We start from the raw sequence: 26,746 nt of genomic DNA, 5'->3' as shown, positions 1-26,746 counted from the left end.
GTGCTATTCTTAAATTTGTCTCAGATCATAGGAAAATTCTGCATATGTGAATTTCTATCTTTGCAAACCTGTGAGGAAGAGGGAATATTTTGTTGACTAGCTTCTGGCTTTAAAACAGGAAGAAAGTGACTACTTGAATATTCAAAATGTGAAATGTGGCTGGTGAATATAGATTAGAGGATGAGAAAAGCCCAGAAGTTCACCTCTGCTACAACCAGAGGGGCAGAGTCTGTGATTCATCACAGAGAGTTTACTTATTTGTTTATAGTATAACAATATAATATATTTAGAATATTTTAAAATATTTTTCATTAAATGTTTTTTTATCCTCTTTTTTCAGACATTTTTATGATAACCCTATCCAGCTCGTTGGAAAATCTGCTTTTCAACACTTACCAGAACTAAGAACTCTGTATGTGTTCACTTTTTTATTTTAGTTGTCTTTTTATATTGCAATACTGGAGTTGTCCTACACATCCATCACCATAATTTTATTGAAATTTTTTTTTTTTTTAATTCTAGGACCTTAAATGGTGCTTCACAGTTAACAGAGTTTCCTGATCTGACAGGGACTACAAGTCTGGAGAGTTTGTAAGTGCTAGAGATGTATTTTTGATTTGTTTTATTTCCTTGTATGCTGACTTATTGTAAAAAAAGTCCTAAAATTTTTTTTTGTTTTTCAATCTTTAAAAAGTTCTTTTTTTTCATAAATTCTTTCAACAGGACACTCACAGGAGCACAGATCACCTCTCTCCCCAAATCAGCTTGTGACCAGTTACCTAATCTCCAAGTGCTGTACGTTTCAGTAAGATTATTAACATGACATTAATGCAATAGATTAATAGACAAATGAAACTATTATGATTTCAAAATTACCTGATTACTGCTATTTCTGTGTATCACATTACTTCCTAGGAATTCAGCTCAGGGAGCTGGCCGCTGCGTTATTTAAAAACTTTACAACCCACTAGCAATCAGGATTTCCCATACATTGTTGAGAAAGATGATTACTTAGCATATTTTTAGGAAAGGATAAAAAGGTTCTTGATTTTGTTTGAAAAAACACAGAACTACCTTATTTTCATGCATTCTGTCTCTCATACAGTACTTTGGGAATTTTTTTCTTACTAAGGCAAATAATTCATTGAAGTGAATAGAAAATATAACTAAGGACTGCAGTTATGAGTTATGCTCCTCTTTTAGTTTCTTTCCCAACCAGACATAAGTAGCTGACTGAAATTTTAATAAACTATTCCTTGACATAGTTGGGCATATTTGATATGCTAAATATACAATATTATTTTAACTTGGAAATTTCCTTGGAGTTTGCTTAATCACTAAGGAAAGTAATCATTGTGTCCACTTCTTTGAGAATGAGCCAAGAGCACTTTCCTCTATGTATTACATCACTAGGAATGTATTTGGTATTAATTCTCTGGCCAACATTGAAATAGCACTAATTATAATGCATTATTTGAATACCAGAGTGAATGTCAAGAACATTTCCAGAAAAAATTAAGTTTTAGTTAATGGACTCAATATAATCATTTCCAGAGTGATAAAACACAGAGTCTGCTGCCAGAAGAAAGTCTACACACAGAATTAAGTATGTCCTGTATCATTCAAAAACAATAAATAACCTCAAAACAGAGGACAAACAAATAATATAGCAATTAATAACTTACAGAGTTCATAGTAGAGTAGGACTGTGCATTGGAAATTCACATTTTTTATTTTTGAGTATTACCCTATATTATTACAGCTGATTCTTAAAAGAGCAGGGAACTGGTTTATCAGCAATTTCAAGTACTCAGGAGCTGCTCTTTCCCCATTGCTGCCAGATTGGAACAAGCCTGCCAAGTCCCATTTCGGTTTGCACATCAGTTTTGGCTGTGCCGTGGAGGATAATGGTGCACTGAACCCACGAGTTGCTTGGAGACTGAGACCTTGCAGGGGCTCCCTGGCTCAGATGCACTCTCAAACACAACAAGTGCAAACACTGCTTTGAAAGGCAATGTGTGCATCCTACCCAGCCACCAACACTTCCAAGTGTGGATTAATGTACACAGAGGCTTCCTGGATGTGTGCACACCTGCAGTAAAGGTGTGTGTGAGAACACTGTCCCAGCAGTCCTCCAAAGACTGCCCTCAGCACAGCCGGGAATGCACCTCAACACAGGAAACAAAACCACTTGCCCTCTGCTGCTGCCAAGAGCCTCATGTATTAAGAAAGTGGGGAAAAAAGACCTTAAAAATAAACAAGTAAAATATTTCCTGGCACTCTGACAGAAACTGAGGGGAGATTGCTCTCAAGTTCAGGGTTTTTTTCGGTGTGTGAGGAGGGAGTGTCAGTACATCATTCAAGCTGGTAACATATTTTTAAGAAGACCTAAGTGATAAACCTGTGGATGACAGAATAGCCACTGTCTGCCAGACATACAAAACATCCTTTACCTTGGCCTGAAAGCTTCTACCTCACTTGAATCCTCCTCTGTAATGTCTGATTTGGACCACAGTGCTCCTTTTTTTGTACACAAAAAACCTCCCAAAACACAACCATGTTGATGTTTGCCTTTGCACAGAGTAAAATCAGAGTAGAATACCTTAAAGACACACACAGGCATTACTTGCACTCCTTCCACAAATCATATATAAAATAGTCCAAATGCCCTTGTTGGAACAATAACAGTGAAAATACAGTTTTACCAAGGAATTAAATAGGTGGTTATGAACCAGTTTTAGAGAATTGGAGAAGTGAGAAGAATATCAGAAGTGAAAAGTGATTACTCTTTCATGTGATAGTACTGGATAACTGTGAAAAAGGACATTTTTTCTGATTCTAGGCATAAGCTTTTTTTCCTCTATTCTTTTCAGAAGCAAATTTCCCATTTAGGTTTCCGTGAGCAACACACACACACACACACACACACACATATATATATTGGATGAGACTCTTGGGTGGTGGGGGCTGGTGTTTGGTTCATTTTTTTTTTCCCCTTCAGTTTCTGCAAATTGCCTGAGCTTGGTTTTGATTAGTTATATTATACTATAAATCAGTCCAGATGTTTCAGTTATTCTGTAATTTGTTGTGTTTTGGCTCAAGTCTTTTTAAGGTTTTTTTTTGCCCCCATGTAGTGATTGATTTCAAAGTTAGTTCCAATATTTTTTCGACCATTTCCCTCAGTTCTAAGATGTAGCAGTCTAAGGATCAGAGGCAATACTGCTTAATTAAAAGTGTAGAGTGGGAAGCTGATTGTGATTCTTACCAGAAAAATACAGGATCTTCTCTGAAAAAATATGAGTATATATGCTTAGTAGATTATTTTAAATGGTTTAAATATTTATCAGAATGTAAACATTATAAATATGAAGTCTGTGATATAAATCCAGATGGCCAATATCATTACTGTAAAACACTCAGCAGAACTCTACAATTCAGGCAGGAAATCTTCAGACAATGCAAGGAATTTGCAAATGTGGATATGGAGTTAATGTATCTTGCCTTTTCCCCTCCTCTCTCCTCTTCAGTTAGAAATCAAAATGTGACAGATGAGAAATAAGTGAGTTTGTACACTTCTATTCTTCTGTGACTGTGGATAAAAACAAATTATTTTTAATTGACCATGAAAGTACACAATGAAAGCTATTTTTCTTTTAACATGCCTTTGATGTTAATCTGTTTGTTTCTCGTATAATTCAGGGATCTGTCTTATAACCTGCTGGAAGATTTACCCTGTTTTACTGCATGTAAAAAACTCCAGAAAATGTAAGTGTCAAACCACCCAAAGAAGCTTAAAAAGAAGCATCTATGTGTGTTTGAGCATAATTAACTTGGTTATTGCTGGCTGATTTGACATACCCCAGATACACTTTACTGAAGGGGGATCATGAACACAATCTAAAACACCTCAAAGTGCCCTCCAAGTATCTTTGAAACTGAGGAGATTCTTATTGCTGTTTCAGTGACTTGCATCACAATGAAATCGCTGAAATCAAAGCAGACACGTTTCGGCAGCTGGCTGCTCTTCGGTCTCTGTGAGTACCCCCTAGCAGACATTCACACAGGTTCTCAAAAATATGGGGTATACAATGTCTGCTTGTGATGTACCCCAAAGGATCCTTATTTCGGTTTTTCCTCGCTATGATCTTTTGCCCTGAGTTCATAACTGTGAAAGGAGAGCAAACATTGTGAAGTTTAGCATCTGCAGCAACGAATTAAAATATGTAAGCTTATAGCCATAAAAACTGTTACTTCTAAATGTTTCTAATGGAGGTGGAGAAAGTTACTGAGCCAGAGCTGGTATCTGTTGGCAGGTTCATGTTATAATCAGCTCTAGGAAGTGGGAAATCTTTTTACAGAGAACAGCATCTTAAGACATAGAGTCCAGTCATGTGCAGGTTTCCAGTTTTCACACAGACACATGTGCTAGAGGAGTAATTTTGTCAAGAAATTACTCATGGCTGTAACTTTTTGCAGAATTGAACCCATACTTTTTTTTAAGAGTTGCTCTCAGTCTTTTTGACTTTTCAGGGGCGGTGAAAATTGAGATTAGGAAGTTAAGCCTATTGACCATGGTTTTGCTGTTCTTAGTCACATGAGAACATTTTAGAAGACTTAGTCCGTATAACCCACCCTTCTTTCTGCTGTCTTAAGAGGCAGTGAAGGAGATTGAAAAGCCTTGGGCTGTGGTGAGCATTAAGACATTTTGAGTTGTCAGTTTAATAGCACCACAACTGACTAACAGTTAAAAAATGGAAAAAATACTTTGCACTGTGAGGTATGCAGGAGCTTATTGAAAACATTGGCATGTAATTAATACCTTTTTTATATTTAGGCCTCCTAATCAAGTGTTTGAAAACTTCCATATTCACTCAGTGGGTATGTAATTTTCTACTCACTTTTCTTGTAGGGATTTAGCTTGGAACAAAATTAAAATTATTCACCCCAATGCCTTCTCCTCTTTACCATCTCTGATCAAACTGTAAGTATTTGTATATCTTATACATTCAAATTTTTCCATTTTTCTTGCAAGAGTATACAAAAATCTAGTAACTTGGGTGCCCCAGCAGAAATGAAGGGTTTCTCTGTTCTAATCATCTGGTCTCTTGAATCCATATCTAAATGTCTGCTTTCTTGTACTTCCCCAATTCATGTAGGTATTACAGCAAAGCTGTATCCAACACTGTGTAATGATTTGAGGTCCATGAAGATTATCAGTGCATCTGCCTCTTTTCATTCAATTTGTTAGCAGTTTAGTCTGTTTTAGCAGTGGGAAGTATTTCCTGTTAGTTGTGTTTCAGGCCTCAGGAATTGGATTAAAAATTAAATAACTTTTTCCAGAATGCATCTTTATTTCATTGTTCCTCATTTGATGAAATAGTTTTCCTTCTTTAGTTAGTGCAGCCAGAGCAGTTAGTGGACAAAACATCAGCAGCCATTTTTGCAGGCCTTGTTCACAAGCACTTCTCAGTGCTTAATTTTTTTCTTTCTTCCAACTGTCACTGTAATGCTTTTTTAATATGAATCCCTGAGGCATTGGCTGTATGGGGAAGATGTGAAAAGAAAGTCCTCTGAAGTCATTGTGCTGTATGGTTGTCACAAAGATATGATGCTGGGCATTTGCTCTCAGATAATTTGGTAGCTGCTAAAAAGCCTAAATTTGGAGAGGTAATCATTTCTGTTGTTGTGCAAAGCTCTCTGAATGGTGCACTGACAAATGTCCACACAGACAATTTTGTCTATAATATCCCTTTTGGGGCCCTCCTGAGAGCTTACCTACCTTGTGAGGTGAGCAGTAAATTGTAGCTTTGGACAATAACATATGACAGTCAGAGGGGGTTAAAGAAAAAAGCCCTCAAACACACAGACAGTAACACGGTGTACCAGTGTTTCCTGAAATGCTAGTCTCTAACCTTGGTCTGACTCAATCATTTTTACCATTGCAGCAGGACCTGAATTTCACCTTTGGTGTTTAATGGTGCTGTGTGCAAGACACACACTAAATCAGATAGGTAGAGGCCCAGTCCATCAACATACCTTATTTTATGCCTAGGCCTTAGATTTCAGTATATAGTCCAGACTTTGCTGTTCAGCCTCGGACATAAAAGCATTTCAACTGCATCAGACTCCACTTCTTTCTCCTTGACTGTTGACCATCTAGAATATTGCAGAGTAGATAATTTTGAGGAGGACTGAAAAGACTCATTGAATAAATGGGAGAGAGAGTGAGAGAGAGCGCAAAGTAGAAAACAGTACCTCTGGACTCCCCTTCTTTCACAGCTTTGCAATATCTCCTTGATCACTTAGCACTTTTTCATTCACCTGTTTTACTTTCCTCAAGTTATGTATCTGTGTTCATCTGCTCTGTCTTCCCTCAGCCACTCAGACAAACCTCAGCTTGGAAATGTCATCTCCCTCTGCTCCAGCCCAGACCTGTCCTTTCCTGAAACGCACATCTTCCCCATACACCTGACCTGCTCTTTGGGGAGCTTTCAGGGCAGCCACGCCCTGTAGCATCCCACTAAACCTTTTAAATTGTGGGAAGCTGTTCTGGCTCCTTTGAGTTCAAACAGTCAAGTGAGAAGATTTTAAATTCACTTGCTGGTCTCAAAATTGGCAGTATGAATGGAGTCAAAATCTGGGAACAGAGTCCCAACCAACTGCTAGATGTTACTGTTAGCTTTCTGCTAGACATAAAGGTGAGTACTCCTGAGCAGTGCTGCAGCTTTGCTGCATTCACTGGGCCTCTGTTTAATACAGGCATTTTTTATTGAGTTAGAAAACTTTAACCTGTTTTTTCAATGTGACACTTCTAGTGCTGAAAAAAAAATGAAAACTGTAAGCTGATTTTTATTTGCTGTTACGCAGGGATGTGTCATCCAACCTTTTGTCGTCTTTTCCTGTGACTGGGCTACATGGTTTAACTCATTTAAAATTAACAGGAAATCATGCCCTACAAAGTTTGATAACATCTGAAAATTTTCCAGAACTCAAGTGAGTATATCATTAAAACTAATAAGCCACATTTGTGTTCATGTGCAATGGAAGGTGTGTCAATGTGTAACGCATGTTTCTTCGTACTGTCAGTCTTTGATCTGTGCCATTAAAAGTAAAGCAAATATGATAAAAATGATAGACTTCTTTTATTATGCTCACTTTCAACTGAAGAAACTGTGAAGGTTTTGAAATATTAACCCCAGTACTTGCTTAGTACAAGCCACGTCTGCTTCCTGGTGATATGTTTCAAAAGCTGTTAAAACAATATCACTGGCAGCTTAGTGATATGTCCTTCTTCTACTGGACTGTGCTTACAGAACTCCCATTATATGTAATGAGAACACAGCAAATACAAGGGAAGAATATACTCCTGAAAGACCAAAAGATTTGACCTCTTTTGTTTGAACATGATTTTTCTGTAATCTTTTGATTAAGATTCAGATAATACTTTGCCAGTATTACTAACACATTTTGATACTAATAATTTCTGTGGGTCCTCTGCAATATGGGAAGGAAGCATCCTCTAAAGATCATTTGCAGCTCTGCCAGTCACTGGGTGACCATGGCCCATGTGGGGATTGAACCCAAGACCTTGGCATTATTAGCACCATGCTATAACCAACTGAACTAATTTCAGGGTTACAGCAAAGAGGATTTTGTCTCTGACTTCAGGGTATTTGGGAGTGTCCCCTAACTCTCCTTTCATTTTTATATTTTAATTAGAAGATGCTTAGTGCAACATATATTTTATCACGTTTTACTGTAAAAAGTTTGGTATCAGAAAATATGAAACAACTAAACAGTGTGCACATAGTTACAAAATCACAGATTGGTTGAGGTTGCAAGGGACCTTTGAGGCTGTCTTGTCCAACCACCTGCTCAGGCAGGGGCACCTGGAGCCCGTTGCTCGGGACCACATCCAGACAGCTTTAGAGTATCTCCAAAGATGGAGAGCCCATCCTTATGATGTTTTCACTGGATTTGCCTTTTGCGCTGGAAAAGGCCCAAGAGTCTTAGCAGGCAGACAGTTCAATATGTGACCAGTAATGACAAGGACTGGAGTGTTTGGAGTTATCAATAAGGGAATGATGAATAGAAGTGTGGAGCTGATTAAAGCTCTGTGTACAGCACTGGAGGGATCCACCCTAGAACAATTCTGTGATGGCACATTAATACAAACTGAGATAAGAGCTGCAAAAAATGGTACCAAGGTTAGGAAACAATGCCCTAAAAGTCTTAATAAACCCAAAATTGGTCGTTTGTCACAGAGGAGATTAGGCAATGACTTCATCAAGTGCAAGATAATGTTGCACTTCATGTTAGCTATAACGTTAACATTCAAAGTACTAGTGGTCTCTTTTACATTAGAGATCTTGAGATAGGTCTCAGAGGCCAAGGAGCAAGTACCATAAAAATCATGATTGGTTGAGACTGGGCTTATATCATACTTTTTCTTCTCTCACTGGCTTTGCCCAGATGCTAAGACAGGTGACAATTCTAAAATAATTGAAGTTTCTTTAAAAGAATGTACACACAAGAAAATGGATTACTTCCAACCTGGCAAGTATGTAATGATGTATATACCATGACCTAGAGGCATAAGAGGTGCTGCAGTAATCCTAGAAAAATCCATTATTCAACTGAATTATGTATAACTAAGATTTTTTTAATTCTTTTCTCAAAATTGTACTTTATATGAATTTCCCATCAGCAAAATGGTGTACATTGCTCAAATGAAAGTACAGTGTATTTCAGTGTAACAATTGTTAGCAAGGATGTGTCAAACTAAATTCTTTTTAAAAATGTATTCAAAGTATGATTAATATATCTAGAGTCAATTACATCTGTAAGAACAAATTATATCCAGTCAGCAGAGAACAGGGTAAAATCCTGACCTACAGTCTGTGTGACTTCTACTGTAAATCAAAATGAGGTCAGGATTTCACAGGATCACTGCACAGGTAATGCACAAAGCACCAAACTAGAACAGAGATCTAAAACAAAATGAAATTTCACCCTTTGCAATTGTAACTAGCCAATGGTTACATTAAAGGCAAATTCCTGTATAAAAACTTCCTACTCATCTAAATTCATCAATACAGACACATCAAAGAGCTGAGCATCCCCTTCCCCATCATCAGCAACAGCAGTAGGACACTCTACAGAGCTGAGCCCAGCCTGTAACAGCAAGCCTTGAGGAAGCAAAGTCAGGCTGCCAGCCACTCCTTCCTTCTTTATCTGATGCTTTGATTCAGCGCTGAAAAGAACTCAGTGCTTTGCTCCATTCATCATAACTCTGCCTTCCTGTTCACCATTAACTCCACACCTTTGTGAGGGAGAACACGACCTTGTGTTCTCTGCTGCTTAATCTAAAAACAGAAAAAAGAGGCATTCCTTGCTAGAGGAAAAAAATTATCAAGGATACAGATATCATTAGTAAGATAAGGAGTATATAAAAATAAAGTTTGCCAGTATTTCTAAGAGTTTAATTTGACAAAGTCCAAATCTAATCACCCACATCAAATAAGCACCAGCCATAAAAAGGACTGCCTTCAGCACTGTATGCCTGAGAGCTCCTTCTTTTTTTTTTTTTTTTTTTTTTTGTTGTTGTTGTTGTTGTTGTTGTTGTTGTTGTGTTAAATGTAGCTTTTGCGACAAAAAGCTCCTCTGTCACCAAGAAGATCTGATACTTATTAGCCACTTTGAAAAGTATGGTTTGTCCTCTGTGTTCTGGGTTGCAGCCACTGTGTGCAGTTGGGCTTTGCACACAGATTAAGCAACATTTGCTAATTTAAGGATTATGTGTGTATCCTAATAACACAGGCTAGGGGGAAAAACAAACAAAAACTATTCAGATTTAAGAATGGATGCTAGAAATACCTACAGAGAGGATAAGAAATTGGAGTCTTGCTCTTTAAAGATCATTTAAAAGCCATGAATGTTTTTTGCTACATCATCAAAGTAGTGGACCAGTACAATGTGGGACATCCACATTTCCAGTGTATGACAGACCAGCAGGTTGGTAGAAGCACAAGAGGATCTGGAAATCTGTCATTATTGAGTACATAGAGCTGTTTGAATAACCAGAGAATAGAATATATTTCTGTTAGTCTCTTGTGCCTGAAATATCCATTAACTGTTCATTCCCCAGCTATATCAATGTCCTTCCAAAGGTCTGAAGCCACAAGTTGCAGGGATTACCTCACAGAACTGTCAGTGTTACTTTTGATAATTTTTTTTGTTCCAAAAAAAGGAAATTTCTGTTTGGAGATTGGGATTGGGTTTATCCCAGATGATTAGCTATGGGTTAGTCTAGTAATTGGTGGGTTTAATAGTAGTTTATTTAAGAAGGGCTTCTGGGAAATGCATTCAAAAATGTTTAGTCAAGATAATCTCATATTAAAAGATGGAATGCAGATGAATGAGTTAGAAATTAAATATTTAAATCTGCTGGCCTGAGGTTGCTTGACAGTTAGATCTTGGTTATCTTGAACTTTTATTGAGCACCCTAAAAATTTTGTATTGGGTACAAGGGTACAGATTATTGTGGTTAATTTCCAACAGAAATGTAAGGGCATAGAATCTAAATGCCCCCAAATGCACTAATTTAAAAATCACTTTAGAACTTAACATTCCATTTGTTCCCCTTTGTACCAAGCTTTTGGCTAGTGCACAAGTTTAAGTCTTGTTGGCACTGGGCCTGATTCAGCTTGGTTTCTCTGATTTCCTGGGGGTTAGAGGTTGCTTATTACACTCATTATGTTAATTTACATGATTAACCTGTTGAAAGTAATCTGATAGGAGGATCTAGTTCTACTTTATTCCTTTTAAGTTAACTCAGAATAACTTCTAATCACTTCTTTATCTTTGAACTTTTTGGTTTATTGGGCTTTCAGAATTAAGGTGAGTTGTTAGGTTTTACTGTGTGCTATTGGTGAACTGTGCAAATTAAATCTCTCTGCTTCCGAAGCATAAAATGTATCTATGGAATAGAAGTAGTCTGTAGAACTCAGATAGTAGTTCTTCTATGCTCCCCCAGAACTTGCACATTCCCAAAGGAATTAAATTCACAGCATACCAGAAATATGCAATTTTTTGACAACAGAAGCCTTCATAATGATTGGAACTCACTGACATATATTGTTATGTCAATGTTATGTTAGGAATAGCCATGATCTTAAAAGAATTAAGAATTAGTATCCTATGTCCTGCAATGATTGTTCTCATTTTTAAGACAATTAATAAAGTAAAACCTTTCTCTCAGTGACATCTATTTCACACACAGTGCCTGATTCACTTTTGGTTTAGAACACTGCTTTCTTGATCTTCTGCAAAGAAACAATCTCCTTTTTGCCATCTTACTGTGAAAAGAGTTGAATGTGGAAGGAGGTGAATAAAGCTTGACTTCCAAAAGATCTCATTCTCCCTAAAGTGGAGAAATTCAATTTGGGAAGTGTTTTGGTTTTGCCAGGTAGACAGGTTGTTATCTTTGGATGTGTTTGGTTTTTTTTTAAACAAACCATTATGAAAGTAGCAAGTAACTGTTGGAGAAACTGTTGATTTACACAGTAAAGTCATTGAAAATCATAAAAATAGAAATACAACTCTGAGTGACATTCACTCAACAGCAAGACACAGATCTCCCACTTTCATGTCTCCTATGAAAACACATAAGAAAACTTCATTGTGTCTTTCCTAAAATTAGCGTAAAAACCGTTGGCATTTCTGATGAGGAATTTTATTTGTGAATCCTCATTTTGTATTATCATGATGGATTTTTACCCGGAGATAGTTTTACTTTCCTTTGTGCTAACTGTAGAGGAGCAGTACAATCCAGTAACTCTGGTGCTTAACCAGTATCATGGCATGCTTCCTTATTCTTCTGCAGGGTTATGGAAATGCCTTATGCTTATCAGTGCTGTGCCTTTGGAGCTTGTGAGAACCACTACAGAATCTCCAGCCAGTGGAGTAAAGATGAGAATAGCAGCATTGATGACTTTCATAGAAAGGATGCTGGACTGTTACAAATTCAAGGTAACCATCATCTTAGGCTTTTAAGTCTGCCTGAAGGCTGGAAGCAACCTGTGATGTTAAATAAATCAAATACTCTTTGCAGTCACAGAGGTGGCCTCTCCCTCCCTCTTGCCCAGTAATGTTATTTAAGCATTCCTGTGCTTAGCAAACTCATTATTTTAGGTCTGCCATTCAAAACTCTCACTCACTCATGCACTCATCTTTTCATCCAAATAATAGCTATAGTAATGGGGTAAATTAAATCTTGCCTTTATGTGAGAGACAGGGTAGTTCAGCTGGTATGTAACTCCATGTGAGAGCAGGCCAGCAAAGATGTAGTTTCTTGCCAGCCTCAGAATGGAACACATCCTTGGCTTACCCACACACTTCAGGATGAGTCATAGCCAAAGTATGTGGCTACTTTGGCATATTTTTTCATAGAATATGCTGAGTTGGAAGGGACCCACAAGGATCATCAAATTCATCACCTGACCCTGCACAGGACAGCCCCAAGAGTCACGCCATGTGCATTGTCCAAACACTTCTTGAACTCTGACAGCCTTGGTGCTGTGACCCCTTCTCTGGGGAGCCTGTTCCAGTGCCCAGCCACCCTCTGGATGAAGAACATTTTCTTGATATCCAAGCTAAACCTCCCCTGGCTCAGCTTCATGACATTTCCTTGAGTCTTGATCGTGAGAGGAAGAGTTTTGTATCTGCCCCTCTGCTTCCCCTCATGAGGATGTTGAAGACTCGAATGAGGTTTCCTCTCAGTCTCCTCTTCTTCAGGCTGAACAAACCAAGTAACTTCAGCTGCTTCTCATACACCTTCTCCTCCAGACCCTTCATCATCCTCATAGCCCTCCTTTGGACAGTCTCCAATAGATGTATATCTTTCTTATATTGTGACACCCAAAACTGCCCCCAGCACTCGAGGTGAGGCTGCCCCAGTGCAGAGCAGAGCGGGACAATCCCCTCCCTTGCCCATCTGGCGATGCTGTGCCTGATGCCCCCCAGGACAGGGTTGGCCCTCCTGGCTGCCAGGGCACTGCTGACTCATGTTCAACTTGCCATAGACCAGGACCCCCAGGTCCCTTTCTGCAGGGCTGCTCTCCAGCATCTCATTCCCCAGTCTATGCACATAACCAGGGTTTCCAGAGAGTGCGTTTGTTCTCTAGGACACAAGACTACTCTATTTTTCATCCCCTTCAGCACTAGGTCTGTTACTTGATCTGTTAGGTAGGTGCACACATACATTTATACCACCCTGTTGCTTTCTGTGCTATCTCTGCTCCTGCAAACCAGTCTCAGAGTTCAGCAAGAATAGAGCCAAGAATACGTGGTAGAGTCATGACATAAAAAACACAGAAAACTTGATTAATTCTTAGCAGCATGGCAAAACAGCGGAATGCACATTTTAAACTCCTTCCTAGGCAATCATCACACCTCAAATTAGGCAATAAAAAATGTACCTGTAAGTGATTATTTTCAGAGAAGTAAAGATGACAGCTTTTAAAATAATCCCAAGTACACTAATTTAAAACTGAGTAGGCATATGTCTGTTTCTGCTCACAGTTTGGCAGGCAAAGGGACAAGACCAGGCCTTAAATACCATAGGCATTTTTGCAACTAAGAAAACTCTTCCTGAACATTGCAGTAACAATTCTGGGTATTTTCTCCCCTATAGATGAACGTGATTTTGAGGACTTTTTTCTTGACTTTGAAGAAGATTTGAAATCCCATCATTCAGTGCAATGCTCACCTTCTCCAGGTATGAAACTGCCAGACAGCAACTCTAAGAGAGATGCAAAGAGAGACACAATTTTCTTGGACTGTGTAATGACATGTTATAAGGTAGCCAAAGTACATCTGTCTGTACTCATTCCATCACACTTCACTAGGACTCATTAGGAACCTGTTCTAATTTAGTGAGAGGTAACGTTTTCAGCTTTTTTCACATACTGACAAACATCACAGCATTTCTTGAAACTACAGGAGTTGACACTTGCAGCAGTACTGCCAGGCACAAAAAGAAACTCACAGACTACTCATGATGAAGGACAAAGACTTACATGCACCAGTAATGCAACATGCATCACACATTTAGCAGCGTGTTATCAAAGTCTCAGACTCCAAAGAAAGGGCAGATTTCCAGCTCACTTTTTAGACTAACATCCACTGTTTGGCTGTGCTGAGAATCTGCAAGAAGCATGAACTTTAGTGTCTTAGAAAGCACGAGGTTTTTTTGGTTTACTTAGGTTCCCCTTACCCTTTTGTCTTTTCAGGTCCCTTCAAGCCATGTGAGCATCTGTTTGGTAGCTGGCTGATCAGAATTGGAGTGTGGACCATAGTGGGTTTGACCTTTAGTTGCAATGCACTGGTGTCTGCTACAGTTTTCAGATCTTCATTGTATATGTCCTCCATAAAACTTCTGATTGGTTTAATAGCTATTGTAAATGCCTTGATGGGTGTGGCCAGCGGAGTGCTGGCTAGTGTGGATGCATCCACTTTTGGTAGCTTTGCTCGGTACGGAGCACAATGGGAAAGTGGAATTGGTTGCCAAATAACAGGCCTTCTCTCCATTTTTGCTTCAGAGGCTTCCATATTCCTCCTCACCCTAGCTGCACTCGAACGAGCATTCTCTGTAAAGCATGCTTCAAAGTTTGAAACAAAATCCTCCATTGCCAGTGTAAAAATTGCCATTTCCTTTTGCTTTATGTTGGCACTAATCATTGCAGTGATACCCCTTCTCACTGGAAGCGAGTATGGGGTTTCTCCACTTTGTTTGCCACTCCCATTTGGAGAGTCCACTGCTATGGGCTACATGGTAGCACTGGTACTGCTCAACTCCCTTTGTTTTCTGGTAATGACTGTTGCTTATACAAAGCTCTACTGTAGTTTGGAAAAAGGAGAACTAGACAACGTTTGGGATTGCTCCATGGTCAAACATATAGCCCTGCTACTTTTTACTAATTGCATTCTTTATTGCCCTGTGGCCTTCTTATCTTTTTCCTCCTTACTAAACCTCACTTTTATCAGCCCAGAAGTGATTAAGTCAATACTTCTAGTGATTGTCCCATTGCCAGCATGTCTAAACCCACTGCTCTATATACTTTTCAATCCACATTTTAAGGAGGATTTGGGAAGTCTGCGAAAGCAAACTTTGATGTGGAGGAGATCAAAACATGCTAGTCTGATCTCTGTGAATTCAGAAGACATAGAAAAACAGTCTTGTGACTCAACACAAGCATTGGTAACCTTCACGAGTGCCAGCATATCATATGATATGCCCACCAGCAGTTCATTAATGCCACCATCTTATCAAATGACAGAAGGCTGCAATCTTTCGTCAGTCTCATTTGTTCCCTGTCGCTAGTTGCAGTAGCAGTACAGAAAATATCTCTGTTTACAGAAGTTTTAATCCCAAAAGTAAGTGTGGATGTGTGCATACGAGTTTAGAGACTGCCTCTAAATTACTGTGACACACATCAGAAAACAATGACAAAACTTGCAACAGGTTGAAAATCCAATACTTGAGCCTGCTCAGCCTGCTCCCAGAATGGTGGGATGAAGAGAGGAAAAGAAAGCTGTTGAAGTTTGTGCAGTTGTATCAGCTGTTCGCTTTTAAAGTAGCACTACTCAGAAAGGGCATCAGTTGGTCAAGAGCAAAAATAGCATATTAAATTTGTAACATTTTTTCAAAGCATCACCTGATGTTTTCAGGGGTTGGGTTATTTTTTTTCGTGTTTATTGCAATTTGGTTTTAATAATAATTTTTCAGTGCCATGGTTGTTTTTATAAGCATCTCTGTATGGCCTTTGTTCAGCAATGTATCTAAATGGAAGAGTAATCCTGTTGAAGTCCTAAAGGTTTCTGCAGAATACCCTTTGATGAAGTTCCATGTTTGATAAAGCCGATTAAAGGGTTTAACTGGCATTGGGTTTGGATTTTGGAAGTCATCTAACTTGACAAAACATTTTTAATTGTCAGCGAAAGCTAAAAATTAGCATGATGTGAAAGAAGGTAGTCAAAATCCTGTTAAGCATTTAAAATGTAATTGTAAATGGCAAGGCATTGTCACATGGGTATTTTTCTAATGAGGTTCTGCACCGTTTGGTCCTGAATTGCTTTCATGCCAGTAGAATTACTTCCGGAATTACTGATGATAAAATTGGCAGATGACTCATATAATTTGAAGGTGGAAAATACTAAATAGAAAGTTACTGATATAAAAAAATTGGCATGCTGAGAACTATTAAAGGACACCAAAGGTACTCAGACAGAAACATTCATTTAAGGTAGTATGTGCAGGAATAAAAACCGTAGCCCTGCTCATGGAATGATGTCTGTCTCATGAAACAGTGATTCTAGAAAGCTGCTAGTTCATAGTCACTAGTCAGTTGAAGATTTAGAGGTCACTGGGTCTTTTTGGATAAGGATAGCCAACATCCTTAGCTAAGGCAATATCAAGAAGAAGTGAAGAGGTTGTGTGATCTGTCTTCTTAGCACTGATACAAGCACTCCTGGGATATTTCAAACGCTTATTGCATTTGCATGCTGGAAAGAACATTGTGAAATTGAAAAGGATATGGATATCATAAATTTAAAGGAACTTAAAAAATAAGTGATTTGATCACAGTTTATAAGTAGCTGCTTCTGGGATACAGAAGTTTGAAGGCAGAGGACTACTCATCTGAGAGGAGAAGAATCTGGTAAGGTCAACTGGAAATTGACATTAGGGATAAGCAGCATAGAAATAAAGGTGCAAGTTGTTGATAGAGATGGTCATTAGCTAGTGAAATTATCTGTCACCAAAAATCTCTAAATTCATATTGGATATATGGCCAAAAAAGATACTGGAGCAGCTGTTGAAATTCAGGGACTTCCAATGGCTTCAGTTTAGGAACAGGCTTGATTAGATTAACAGAGTTCTCTGACTTTGAATCTGTTAATACTTTGCTGAATCAAGGCATGTATGTTTACACATCAGAAGCATCCCAGTTAGAAAGAAGAGACTTCACGTCCTTGCCAAGTCTACTGTTTAAATATCTCAAACAGAGCCACCTAGAATATAATTCTTTGACCTTGTCCAAGCCATCAGGGGATATTCCAGTATTCTTTTCTCAGAGCTGGCACCTTTTGCTTAAGTAAGCTGATCATTTAAGACAGAAAAATGCACAAATTTAGCTTTTGTTGTTGTTGTTAGAAAGAGCTCCCTGAGGAGTAACATTTAATAACCCCGTACTCACTGCTCAGTTAATGGCCACTCAGCCTCCAGGTGAACGAGACTAATTTTTTAACATCACGAAGGTTAGGCTAGGCCCAGCAATTAAGGTAATCAGTTACAGATGATCTCTGTTGTTCATCTGTTCCTGTATATAAAAATTACTGGGACTCCAAGGATGGATTTTCACAATGAAGAATTTGCTGCCAACAATGCATATGCCTTGATTTTCTTGTTCATTCACACTGGCGTATTTTTAGTTTTGCAGTTACAGATGGCATCAGTTGACTTTGGCTGACATATTCATCCTTCAGGGAAAAAAAATGAACCAGTTCTGGAATTGTGTATGATAAAGTCAGCTGGGTACTTATCTTAATCCTTATCTGTTGTGGCTTTTGAAGCAGTGCAGCACACAGCTGCAGAAATGATGCCTGAAACCACTTTGGATTAAACAGAGGATCAGTCAACCATTGCACAATACCTATTACCATGTTTACTTAGCTTTAATTTAACTGGGGTCCATCTGTGCTGCTCTGCTTGATGTCAGTGAGGTTCCTTTCAGCTTGCTATATTTAAGAAGTTTGTAAAGAAATTTGAGAAGCAAAATAATGTTATAATTCTAAAGACTAGTTAAAGAAAACTTCTTTTATCAGAACTTTTATAGCTTGCAGAAGGTCCTAAAGGCTTTGTGTCTTATTTTTATAAGCATGTTTGAAATATTTTGATCAGATATTTTAAACTTGAAATTGTTAAAATTCATTTAATAGATTTTTAAAGTAAAATGTGTAAATATAGAACTGTATTTATTATTACAGTGAAATGCAACTACAGTAAAGGACATGAGATTAAGCCCTGTACAGTTTCTTATTGATATTTGCTATATTTTCTGCTCATATATGTTACTAAATTCATTATCTGTAAATAATATAATGTAAATGTGTAGTGATTGTAAATAGGTGACATGCTTTCTTTTCTATGTGTTCTGAACATATGAAAGTTGTAATAAAATGTGACTCCACAGTAAAGAGCATTTAATCCTGACCTAACACCTCACAAAATGGTGTGCATTCTCAATTAATCCTTCCTGAGTTATTGTAATACTTACACTAACCTCCCTAGGTGTCTGAAATTCTTCACAAAGTATAAGTTACAGGTTGTGTGCTGTAAAAAAAAAAAAAAAAAAAGAACAAAAGAATAATAGTGTTTCATTTCAACACATACTAAATCTTTTACCAAAACTTCACTCGCAGACCCTTACGAACAGATCCTGCTCCCTGTGCATGCTGCCATGTCTCGCTGATGACCTCTCAAAATTGCCACAGGTGAGACCAGCATCTCCAGCTGTGTGACAGGGGTGTGCATCAGGTCAGGCACAAGTTACCCACAACCTTCAGACCACAGACATGAGAGGTGCAATTCAACTGCACTAGGCTGCTGCTTCTAATGAGACAGTAAATTCTCCTGCATCCTTCTTTATTTTCTCTCTGACCCCTAATCTGGCAGGTGAAGCAGGTGAGGGGATAACCAAAGAGGCTGGCAAAGTTCATCTTGGCAGAGAGGCAGTAGCACCATCAGGTTTGAAGTGGATGGAGTTTCTAAGGGCAAATGAAAGGTGGGGCTTAAAACACAGGACTTGGCAAGAGCCAGGTTGCTCAGGCTGCACCAGAACTTCCAGGTCAGTTGAATTAAAGGCAGGCAGCAGCTAAGCACAGCCTTGTCATTTTATAGGCAGCAGGGAGAGGTGAAACAGTGCATGCATTCTTGTTAAGAGGCTCTGCATCACAGGACAGTTAGATGTGCTTGGTTTTTCAGAGATGGGGATTTTAATTCATTTCTATGATGTACTTGAAAGACAGAGGTAAAATACCAATGAAGCAAAAACTCTCAGAAAGCAATTGTTTAGTCAGGACTTCATATGGCAAGTAACAAATTACAAAGATTTTTAAAAAAGAAAGTAAAATTATCCTATATGTAAATGGATTTTAGCAAGGAGCATGCAGGTTCCCAGAGTAGATGAGGAGGCTAGTTTGGGGAAGATCATTTCTGCCAGAAGGGCCTGTGGAGAAGAAGTTTGTTGGGTGAGTTTTAGAATAGTTTTATTGAGGTAGGACAGGACCAGCAGAGAACAGGAATAAGAAAGCCATTAATTATCTTTAGGAGAAAAAACCAGAAGCGTGACAAAGCATAGGGGAGTGCATAAGTCAGGGAGAACAGAGGGCTTCAAGAGACAGGATGCAAATGGGTTGAGTTTTATGAGGTACTAAGAAGCGTGATGGAGTTTTGTGAAGGGTGGAGAGCTCGAAGGGGATACAAAAAGATGGAAGCATTGTGGGCTGGGACATTGAAATGGTGAGAAAACAAGCAAGTAAAGATGATTTTACATGCATGTGTGCACCACAGGGTAAGCAAAATTAGAACCAGAAACCATAAGGAAGAAGAATGAAATTGTGTTATTTTAGGAGGAAAATATTACAACTTGAATAATGAAGGGAAAGAGAATACCTACAAAGGGAGAATGAGCTGGTTGATGAGAGCTTCAGTGCAGAAGGGAAAAACAGGCACCAAGGTTATACATCTTGATACATGGAAGAAAGACTCTTATTAATTTATGTACCGAATAGTGAGCAGTAGTGCCTGAGGTCACAACTTCAGTGTTCTGGGCAATGTGCTATCACACATGCACAGGGGACTTCTCCCTGAAAGCACTCATGCCACAGACATGTAGTGCTCTCTGCAGTAACAACTGAAGGAGAGTTTACTGCAGGCTCATACAACAGGTTATTTAGGGAGAGAAGCCAGAGCATGCCATTACTCTGGCTCACTAGATACATTACAGAGTTTTATTCGGGAACTTTGTCCTCAGAGAAGTTTCAGATGGCCAAGAAAAAAGAGCTAGTAAGAGATACAGTGAAAGCCATAAAGAACATGGGATCACCTGTAAAATAATGGATGGGGATAAAGGCCAAGCCTTAGCAGACACTAGCAGAGAAGCACAGAGAATGACACCACACAAGTAATGCTGTACCAGGTGGGTGTGCAGCTTCAGTCTCCACCCCTAAAAGAGGGGAGAACATCCCTGACTAATCTGGTGGTCATAATTGAACTCAAATGGAGACCAGCCACTTGTGCAGTCCTTGCTGTTGCTGCTGCTCCGTATTTGCTTCCTGTCTCCATGACCTGTATACACTAGACAGCAGTGACCTATATATACTAGACAGTGAGAGAGCTACTACCATATGAAGTATCGAACTATCTCCTATCCAAATCATCTGTAATAGGAATTTCAGCACAGGGGCACCACTTACTTCCTCTGACTATTGTATGAAGTACAATATCATAATGAGACATTTCTCTGTCATCAGTTTAGGTTGCTATATGAAAGTTAAGGTGCTGAAAATTTCATTGATCAATCACTTAAGAAGGGCTCAAATAATTTAAAAATGTAGCAAAAGTAATGTCTTCCTTAGGAAGACACTGGAAGACAAGGAAGTGGAGACAGAGGAGTAAGAACATGGATATGAAAAGCTAACAATATAAAAACAGAAGTAGGATCACACTAGCAGCAGTAGTAGTGTCAGAAAATTCATGCATAGTAATTGTGCAGATGCTCAGGTGCTGCAGAAGACAGCTCTCAAACTCCAGGAGAGCTGTACTGCTTCCACCAGCAAGGGAGGGACCAGTATCTCCACCAGCCATAATAACCACCTCATGTTCTCTTTCATTAACATGTGCCAAATAAGGGACTAGTCTGTCCTTCTGCAACAATGTTATTGTAAAAAATAATGTGAAGCTAAGCCTAGAACACTGACTGAACTCTTTATATGTCTTTGCTTGAACCAAACGCCAGCTACATTAGATTAGACATTTTAAAGAAAAATGCAAATTTACCCATGCTAATAAGTAAAGCAGAAGAGACTCCATGTGTTACACACAACCCTTACAAGTATACTGGGAAGAAAAGGCAGTATCAACATTAAGAACATCTTGTTCATATAATGAGAATCACAGACTTGTGCTCCAGCGACTCTGGAGACATAGGAAACCTGAGTATGTTCTCTCCATAAAAAAAAAAAATCTGTTGTGGCATTGTCAAAATTATCTAAAGTCCAATCTCAGTCATAAGAAAAAAAAACCATTAAGAATATTCCTCTTGAGAGCTGGCCTTCAGCCAGGATTTCTAAAATTCTTAGTCACAAAGAGTCCACTCAAAATCCCTACTTAATTTTTTCACAGGTGGCAACATTTCCACTTGTCAAGTAAAAAATATGCTTTGTTTACAAGAGGAAGACTGTCCATCTGTGAATCTAAATACTTCCACTAAGTTTTATGCATGCACATACCAGAGTCTTCTGCAGTCAGCCTTGAAGGTCTCAGGACTCCAAAACTAATTCTTGAAGGAAGTTTCGAACATCTCCTTCTGCATCTGGTATCATTCTCTATATGCAATCACTGTTTTGACAGGTGTCTGCAGTTACTAATTTGGTTCCATGCATAACAACAGCTTCTCAGGACTATCTATAGAGGTCACTGCAGTTATTATCAGCATTTCCCATTTATGATCTAACCTATTCCTGGAGGAAGGAGTTCTCCCAGCCTTCCAAGAAAAAAGTAATAGGGGAGATTTTTCTACTCAAAACAGGTGTTTCATCTCCCATAGGAAGTACCACAGCCTTCTGGGAAGTCCTTCTAGGTCTCTTTTCTGGTTGACTATGAAAATGAATTCCAGAGAGGTTTGTGTGGCCAGAGAATGATTTCTAGAATATGAAATCAGTGCTTCAGTGTGAGACACTGAAATGCTGATGGTGAATGGCTCAAACAATTGGCCACTTGCAAAAGTAGTGGGCGATTTGCTGACAATGACATGCAAGGGAGCAGCCCAGGTGCAGAGGGAGTGCACACCCTCCACCAGAGGCTACAAACAGGGTTTTGAGCCACATAGGGGAAGAGGCCTGTAAGAAGCAGATCCTGGGAGATGGGATAGTGCTTTTTATCATGCCAATATCCTACATTACATAACTGGCTCAGGTGTAAACTTCCCTCTGAGGGAGATAATGGGACATTCACAGGTAGGTCTGAAGGTTCATCCCTTGTGATGGGCATAATTGGCTCAATTGTGCTGATGTGAGAGGCAGCTGTCATGTCTTAGAAGGCGTCATAAACCATCAAAGACCCCTGAAGTGCCACATGACCCACAGTGTTGCATCAGACATTGTAAAACTGCCCCCCCAGGGGAGGACCTGGGGGTTGCCACTGAGCCTGAGTGTATATTAACACATTGGCCTTTGTGGTTCACGGGCTTCTCCCGCCCCTGGCAGATCAAGACTGCCACCATCAATTCAACCAACAGATGTCTAAATTGCAGCAATCAAGTCTCATTGCTGCATCTGAGGATGGTGACTGTATACCTTTCTCCCTTCTTTTTCTTCCTCTCTACTTTTTCTTTCTTTTTCTCTCCCTTTCTTCTCCTAACTTATTCTCAAAACATTCTGTAATCCAGACTAAAAAATTCGAGTCAGTGGTTGAGTAAGTGCCTTGTTTTGTCTGGATAAGTTAAAGGTGGCTACCTTTAAGTTTGTGAAGCTAAAGTTTGTGAAGTTCCTTACTTCGTCTGGATTTTGTTTTGAAATGTAACAAGTACCTTAGTCCACCTTAATCTAAAGTTTGCAAGCAAATGCTTGTTATTGAACCTCCTGAGAATTTTGTTGTTTCTCCTGTGCACCATCCAGAGTGAATCAAACAATGTTCCCCTAAACCCATGGAATGGATTGGGACACAACAACATCTTAATACCCAAAGTGGGAAAACAGTTTCCTGACATAATTGAATGCCTTACCATGAATGCAAAGTATGAGGAGTTTTGCTTTATTTGATATATATTTGCCCCAGTATGCAGATAATTCCCAAAATTGTTGGAATTTCCCATGGGTTTTTTGTTAGGGGGGTTTTGCTGGGATTTGTGTTTTTTCTCGGTTTTTTGGTAGGTTTGGACAACAGGACATATTCTAGAAAATCTTCCACTCCCCCAGTCCTGCTCAACCTGGCCACCCAGGTGGGCTTCTCCATCCTGGAGTCCTCCATTCTGGAGGACTTGGAGAGCTAAAGACACCAAGTCCTAAGACATTGAAGAATATGTCTCTAAGGGACAATGACGTTCTTGCTGAGCTGAAATAAGGCAATAAAGCACACAGGATGGACAGCAGAGTTTGGCATATGTTCATTAGCACAAAGACAAGGAGTGGTGCTCTGTCAGAGAAAAATACACTTTCACTTGGCAGAGAGGTAAAGTCAGGGCAGACTGGAAACTCTAGGATCACCATGGGCCAGAAAGCTTTTGCAATTACCTTAGAAAAATAGAGACTGCATATCAGAAAAATATTCTCTTGACACTATTCTTTACACAAGACTGTGTGTGTATGTAGGTCTTTCCGGGTCTTTAAGCAATTTCCCACCACCCCACCCCCCCAAGAATTTTACAACTGTAAGAAATCCATTTTGTGATCCATAGGTGAATCAGTATCAATTTCTCTCTACTTTTATTATTATCTGTGTTAGGAGAGCACTTTGGAGCCTTGGTCTCAGACCAGAATCTGACTGCTCTAAGCACTGCAAAAACACAAAAAGAAAAAGCCTGTTCGGAAGCTCTCAGAGCTATATCCTGAACACACGTGAGCATAAAGAGAAAGGAGAAAAATGGGTAAAAAAGTCCACAGACCTTTGCAGTGTAGAATTCAGAAGCTTTCCAAGGACCTTCTTCCCTTCAGTGGATTTCAGCAAGTGTTTATTCCCACACCAAATATTCCTATTTGCACAGTAAAATTTCTCACGTTTATAGGCAGTTAACTACACCATAGTCCTAAAAACTGTTGCTTTATGGTAGAGTGAAGCATTTCTCATCAAATGTTGGACCTCAGAAATAAAACATTAGGTCTGATTTTTAATTTTTTTTTTTTTTTAAATAAGTGACAAACAATAGAGCTATTGTCCACTAAGTACCATTCTTACACCAAGAACCTTTCATAATGACAGCAGCATCTTAAAAGTGCTTTGATCTATGGAGGATCAAATATCTTTGTTTCCTATTAACATAGCTCTCTTTCCCAACAGAGCACAGAGCATTTCTGATAATGGCACTCTTATTACAATAATTAGAAAAAGATTGTTCAGCTCTATTTCCCTCTTAGAGCTCCCTGGCAAATTTCTCCTTTCGTGTCATTCAGATTTTCTACCCCAAATACCTCTGTCATAAGGGAAAGATTTTAAAGTTTCACATTTTATGGCTCAGAAGTTTAGGCTGCCAATGTGATGTTAACCAGCCATTAAAAGTTCAGAAGAAGGACTCAGACGAAAAAGTAAGCCATCACCTTTTAAAAATAATGTATTTTTAAAATGTGAGCAAGATTTTCAATAAATGTCATAGATCATTTAATAAGGTAGCAGAAATGTGCCCTGGCTTTATTTTCAAGGCAGACATGAGAAAACACTCCAGGAAAAGCTTGCCCCAAGGGATTTGAGGGTGTAATATGACCAGAAGCAGAATTCGCAAGACAGATGACAGACAGAGGAAGACACTTGCTAAGAGAGTATTCCCAGACATCCTACTGGAACCTTAGATTTCTTACTTTGTCTTGCCCTGCAATACTCAGCCTTTTGCCTCTTCCATCAGGGGTGTAGCTCTGAGGTCGCAGGCAGTCAGGGCTGGATGGAGAAAGTCAGCCTTTTTTTGCCAGGCACTTAGTGCCACCACGTGCCCAAGTGTGCCTCACTGCCGCTGGGAAACACTTATTTTCCTTTTCAGTTTCTGATTCAGCGAGTCCTCCCTTTTCTGAAAGGGTCAGAGGGACAGTTTGAGAAAACTCCCCGTGAAAATTTGAGGAATTGTGGGAGAAGGCAGGCTCCCAGCCTCTCCTGCCTTGGTGGTGGTGGAGACGGACAAAAGGCTGGCAATGGGAGCCCTTCCGCTTCAATGGTTTTCCAATCTGAAACAGAGCATCCTTGATCGGCAAGATGGTTTCAAGTCACAGCAAAACCTTTTACATGCAGAAGGGAAACAATCAAAGAATAGATCAACTGATAAACTGATCAAAGGGCTCCAGCATTATAAGAGAAAAAGATCTCATAAGCAGCACAAGGAAAATTACAATTGACAAGAAAGTCAAAGGCACAGAAAACAGACCCCAACCAAGTAGATCTGGGAAAGCAGTGGCTAGGAAATCATGTGCAGAGGACTCCCATGTCCATACAGAAGAATGGTCAGGAAATCAAGGAAACTAAGTGTACTGACACTGTTATTCATATCTATGTATTTATTATTCTATAAAAGGCACACATTCCTATTTTCTTCAGCTATCTAAAAAGGTAAGCTGTAAATCCAGAGTATTTGGAAGGCTGAAGGTAGGACAGGGATGTCCTGAATCTACTGATGTGTTACAGCTCACGATTCCAAAAGCATACAGCAGGTGGGACATTAGAAAGTGTGTTGGAGAAGCCAAGGAGATGGTCAATACTGCAGCTGACTTTGAGAGCCCATGTGCACAACCTAAATACTGGCAGCCCAGCAAATGTGCAGGTGGGCAAATTATAGTAAGGATGTAAAACCAGAGACTCCTACACTCCTCAGAAGCAGAAATGTCCTAGAAAAGAGCTCAATCTGCACACATTTGACTGCTCAGTCAATCTGGAATCTTATTGCCATCACCACCGCCACAGTTTCTATAGGCCTTACAGAAAAACAATCATTTTATTAGGAAAGCATCCCCTCTTTCACCCTGTATAACTGTTAACATACTTGTTCTTTTAACCCTACAGTCCTGGGAATGTCATGCTAGCTCAGAGGAAAAGAGATGGTGAGCTGCACTGGAGAGCTTCAGCTGAAAGAGCACTCAGGCAGTGCCAATGGCCCAGCTGCTGCCTCCAGGAAAAGGCATCAGGATCCCATCTTCAGCACTTTGGGCACTCAGGACTTCCAGGATCCCAGTTCTATCCACCAAAAGCCAGGAGGCTTCAGTCAGTGTGCTTGGTTCTGTGAGCTCCCCTGGCTCTGGGGTCCCACCACACAACTTGCCACCTGCCTCTAGACACAGTGGCTACTTCTGTACTGTGAATTAAACTGTCTGGGGTTTTTGTCTGCCCTCAAAGCATTATCCAGGTCTACACACGCTCACTCCAATCCCTCCTTCCCCCAAAAGAGAATGGTCTTGTCCATAAACAATCTCAGGAACAGTGTCTGATCTACACATTAGTTCACCAAACAAAACTGGGACAGATGCTCTATGGCCCAAAACCATGTCAGGGAGCCTGCTAACAGCAGGTTGAACTATTAGCCTCAGCTTAAGTCTGTATCTTGCCCAATCCCATTATTACAACCGATGTGTCTGGAGTTTCTGGCACAAATCCAGTGGTTCAGAGGACTAGAGTCCAGGGTGTAGGCTTAGTATTCTATCAGTTTGTCAAGCAGAACTGGATGCAGGATATCCAAGGCTACTGGGTGTATTTCTTGACTTGGCTTAGAGACTTTCC

At 39.5% G+C, this 26,746-nt stretch overlaps 1 protein-coding gene across 1 annotated transcript in view; it reads left to right on the top strand.

Moving 5' to 3' along the window:
* The window catches only part of LGR5 (leucine rich repeat containing G protein-coupled receptor 5), a gene marked incomplete at both ends in the record, with an annotated part of 87,113 nt that extends 71,731 nt beyond the window's left edge, over positions 1-15,382 (top strand). The window contains 10 exons of the mRNA XM_082279751.1: positions 341-412; positions 523-591; positions 724-795; positions 3,700-3,765; positions 3,963-4,034; positions 4,910-4,981; positions 6,868-6,993; positions 11,885-12,030; positions 13,694-13,777; positions 14,292-15,382. Of these exons, the coding sequence (XP_082135877.1) occupies positions 341-412; positions 523-591; positions 724-795; positions 3,700-3,765; positions 3,963-4,034; positions 4,910-4,981; positions 6,868-6,993; positions 11,885-12,030; positions 13,694-13,777; positions 14,292-15,382 (1,870 nt within the window). The remainder of the gene's footprint in view (positions 1-340; positions 413-522; positions 592-723; positions 796-3,699; positions 3,766-3,962; positions 4,035-4,909; positions 4,982-6,867; positions 6,994-11,884; positions 12,031-13,693; positions 13,778-14,291) is intronic.
* Positions 15,383-26,746: the final 11,364 nt, after the last annotated feature.

This window comes from Coloeus monedula (genome assembly GCF_965178545.1).
Source record: "Coloeus monedula genome assembly, chromosome: 4".
In the NCBI taxonomy this organism is placed as follows: domain Eukaryota; kingdom Metazoa; phylum Chordata; class Aves; order Passeriformes; family Corvidae; genus Coloeus; species Coloeus monedula.
Note: the sequence above shows the minus strand (reverse complement) of the source record. Positions and strands in the feature narration are given on the sequence as shown.